A 3,920-nucleotide genomic window follows, 5' to 3' on the forward strand; every position below is an offset into this window, starting at 1 on the left:
TGTCTGGCTTAAGGTAAAATGACATGAGTTTGCATTAGCAGTAGACTAGTAGGAGTTAAAACTAAGACCAAAATCTTGCAAGTTTTCATGTAATAAACCTTATAAGAATGGTTGAACACTCCCTTAATTTGACAAGTTTATCTTTGAGCAGGGAGATGAATACCTGCTGAACGATGATGGACTTCCCAAACCGAGTTTCCCAAACCATTGGAAGGGAAAGAATGGTTTGTACTGCGTTGGATTGTCAAGAAGAGGATTGCATGGTGCGAGTGCTGACGCTCAGAACATAGCCAATGATATCAAGTCACTTCTGTAAGGAGTCCCTTCAACAGAAGGAAGTATTGTGATGCAATCAATGGTTTATGCGTAATGTTTGGTATCTTCCTTAATAAGTCCCTACTCTCCTACTTGAAACAGCCTTGCTCATAAAAAGATATGTCATGGTATTGGGGGAAAAAGAAATAGATTAATAGGACAGTTTTTATGAGCTTTATTACATGGCCTGATCCAGCCTAGAGCTTGATGATAACATTGGGGATAGTGTCTTTTTGTATATTTCACATCGAATCGAGTGAGATGATAATCCAACATTTTTTATTCTTTCAAAACATGTACATCAAATGCTCTCCGGTCTCTAGGTTCGTTGCAGCCTCATTCTGATCCAGTGCATGCAACCATGCTTCCCTTAATCAATCAAGAAATGGGCCAAAAAATGTTACAACCAAATCATAAATCCTAACCAACCACGGGAGGATGGGGGAAAGGGAAGGACGAGATGGCACTCTGGTATTTTGATAACGGCTTCACAGAAACCAATAAAAGCTTTTGAGTGACGTGGCAAACTTAAGCTCTCAATCATAACCTTTCCGAGCCAGGATCTTCTTTTATTCCCCGACCTTTCCTTGCCAAGATGATCAAACTGAATTCTTCGACTTGGAATAATTATGCCCAAAGGAGTCCTTCAAAGCCAATCTCCAAATTTGAAACTGGACTATCGCCATAGTCCTGCTCTATGGCCTGGTTGTCTCTAACTGAATCAACATACGGTTCTAAAAGATCATCAGATTTTTCGGACGGAATTCCATAATCTTTGAGTATGCGTGAAGAAGCTGCCATAGCTGCTTCCCTCTCCAAAACAGCTAGGTAATTGTCTTCAAATTCAAACACTAGATACTTGTCTTTACAACCTGAACAAGAATATGAACTTCCATGAGAACTACCTAATAGATTGATGATGAAGACTAGATAATGGATGTTAACGCTTACAAGCCACAAGGTGTGCTAGGTGATGAATGTTTTTTATTCGAATTCCATTGAACTTCAAAACCTGAAATTTTTACATTTTAGTACATGTGAATGAATTGGCATACGCAAGTTATAAGAAGGACATAGAAAACCCACCTGCTGGTTGCCCATGTCCTCATATCCGATGTTCACTTCGTTTGCCAAAATCTATTGAAGACAAGATAAACAAAGTCAGGTCACATGCACAGAAATACTGTTCCCAAATTCCCATCAAGACAACCCATGCTCTATGGCACGATGACATCATGGCACGGGAATAGAAATGTTTTCTTTTGGGGACATGAAGACTCATTGGTTCTTGGAGGCTAAGACTACTCAACAAGAGATAACCCTGTCTCATCTCATAAACCCCAATACCGTATCCAAAAATTTGAACCGGAGACCTCCAAGTTGGAAATTTGCAAGTCCTAATCATTAACTTGTTCCCTTGATCCTTATAACATAAAAACATTATTATGACACTAAGAACTAGCTAGAGGGTTACTGAAAGAATATTCTTATGTGATAGTTTGCCTTAGCTATCAATGTCAAACATCATATCATAAGCAGCGCACCTGTGATAGTATCACGATCTGTTCTCCTTTGAACCTTGCCAATGAGTACCGTGCCTTCGCTAGCAGTTTCAACTAAGAAGAAGAATGACAATTAAATGTAGAACCTCAAAAGCATTTTGGTATCAAAGTGGAACTTTATCATGCTTCGGGAAGTTTTCTAGAATTTTCAACTTACCCCTATAGAGTCTTCGCACTCCTCCCTGAACATTTGACATCAATAATGAAACACAGATTACTTCATGATCAACATTAGTATCTTTACATCATTAATCCATCCAGGTAAAAGAATTATAGAAACTGTTGGATTGTGGGGAATGAGAAAACATACTCTATCAATGGTTCTGAAAGTGGGGTGAACACCAAACCAGCAATAATTAAATATGAAGGTTGACCTCCATCAATATGATAAGGAACCTAGAATGCCAGCCATAAAAGGATCTAAATCATTAGCATCTAAAAAGAAAGCAAACATAACCAATATTGCTGGAGCTGTATCTTTTAGTTCAGCACGAAGACTTAAATTGCATACCAAATGTACTCTTGGATTTAAAACTACTTGAACTTTCATGAATCTGCCTGCTCTAACAATACCAAGTTCTGCTACATCACCTGCAAATCTGTAAGAGAGCTTAAATTGGAAGCATGACAAACTTATATCACAAGCATCTAGAATGAATGGCGCAAGAAATGACTGAAAAAGTGATAAATAGGATAGGAGATTGAAAAGATGGAAAACACAAAGATAAGAATGTTCATTCTGCAATATATTGCATAAAGTGTTAAATTGAGTGAAAAAATGTATGCGATACAGCTTTTCATGCGATTTCTTGGCATTACTTTTGACTAATGAGGTAGCGAAATGCAATGCGCTCATTTGATCTGAACGGCACTGTTCCTTCAGAACCCACATGAACATCATCAAAACTCACAATCACGTCCCCCTGGAAAGGTAAAAGTAAAATAAAAAATTCCTTTCGTACCATACAATTATAAACAACGTCTAAAGAAAGCCAAACAAATCTTTATCATTAGGCTTCTCTTATCATCAGTGAGAAAATTGGACTCATGAAAATAACTAGAAATAAATATATATTGAAGCTTTAATATGCTGGTGTGAATACAGAGAAATGAGATGGACAACAAAATACAACTAAAGGTGCAACATGCTTAGATGCTTGTGAATACTGCCAGCCTACCTCCTTTAAAACATTATTTGCATCTGAAGTAGGTTCAACTCTTCGAACAAGTACACCCTGTGGAAGTCAAAAAAACATTTCAGGAAACAAACCTGTGAAAGTCAAAAAAACATTTAAGGAAACGAACTACTCAACAGACAAGACACTACCAATTTTTATTAAGATTAGACATATGAATTGCAAAATTGTATCAGATGCACTGTTAGAAACAGGTAACTTGCTAATAAAATGGGGCCTGATGATGAATTCAGGAAAAACAAAATGCTTTGTGGAGTCTACATAAACAACCCAGATAACAGCGACTCATAAATGTTTCCAGCTCTAAAGTTTACCAATTTCTGAATGAATACTTTATATTTGCACATTCATTTGATACTAATTACTGACACCTACCAACCTTCATCGAAACTTTAACAAATTCTTGAATGTTAGATAGAACATATATGATGCTTTTAAACTCGGTCCAGAACTAGAACGAATTATAGGAGGTCAGCACAAAAAAACATAGCCATTAGACAATAATCTATGCATAATCTGGCCTTAATTTACATTTCTTTACAATCTCTCAGTACTGATCCATTGCTGCATGTTTTTCATTTTTCAAAGCTTTATCTTTGTCATGCCCAGTATCCTCATACACAGCTTTCACATCAGTTAGTGTCCACCATCTCCTCCAAGAAGCTTCATCTGAAACTCTCTTCAGCAGGTCTACAACACAATTCTGAAATCCAACTCCTACGACACAAATCATTCTTGTATCCCACCATCCACAAATACAAGGGCACACAAATCCTCACTATCCCCAGGGAAAATGCAAACAAAATATATGCATGTGCATGTAAGTATAAGTGCACTTGTGCATTTT

At 37.2% G+C, this 3,920-nt stretch overlaps 1 protein-coding gene across 2 annotated transcripts in view; it reads right to left on the bottom strand.

Moving 5' to 3' along the window:
• Nucleotides 1-270: 270 nt before the first annotated feature.
• DEG2 (DEGP protease 2) overlaps nt 271-3,920 on the bottom strand; it is a 23,004-nt gene continuing 19,354 nt past the window's right edge. For both annotated transcript variants that reach the window (XM_021423929.2, XM_021423931.2), the window contains exons 13-21: nt 3,056-3,112; nt 2,697-2,800; nt 2,389-2,476; nt 2,188-2,273; nt 2,035-2,059; nt 1,860-1,931; nt 1,402-1,452; nt 1,267-1,327; nt 271-1,187 (exon numbers count right to left, since the gene is read on the bottom strand). In XM_021423929.2, the coding sequence (XP_021279604.1) occupies nt 943-1,187; nt 1,267-1,327; nt 1,402-1,452; nt 1,860-1,931; nt 2,035-2,059; nt 2,188-2,273; nt 2,389-2,476; nt 2,697-2,800; nt 3,056-3,112 (789 nt within the window). In that variant the 3' untranslated portion in view covers nt 271-942. The remainder of the gene's footprint in view (nt 1,188-1,266; nt 1,328-1,401; nt 1,453-1,859; nt 1,932-2,034; nt 2,060-2,187; nt 2,274-2,388; nt 2,477-2,696; nt 2,801-3,055; nt 3,113-3,920) is intronic.

The sequence above is a fragment of the Theobroma umbraticum genome, unplaced genomic scaffold, assembly GCF_002168275.2.
Source record: "Theobroma umbraticum cultivar Fairchild unplaced genomic scaffold, ASM216827v3 scaffold_4.1, whole genome shotgun sequence".
In the NCBI taxonomy this organism is placed as follows: domain Eukaryota; kingdom Viridiplantae; phylum Streptophyta; class Magnoliopsida; order Malvales; family Malvaceae; genus Theobroma; species Theobroma umbraticum.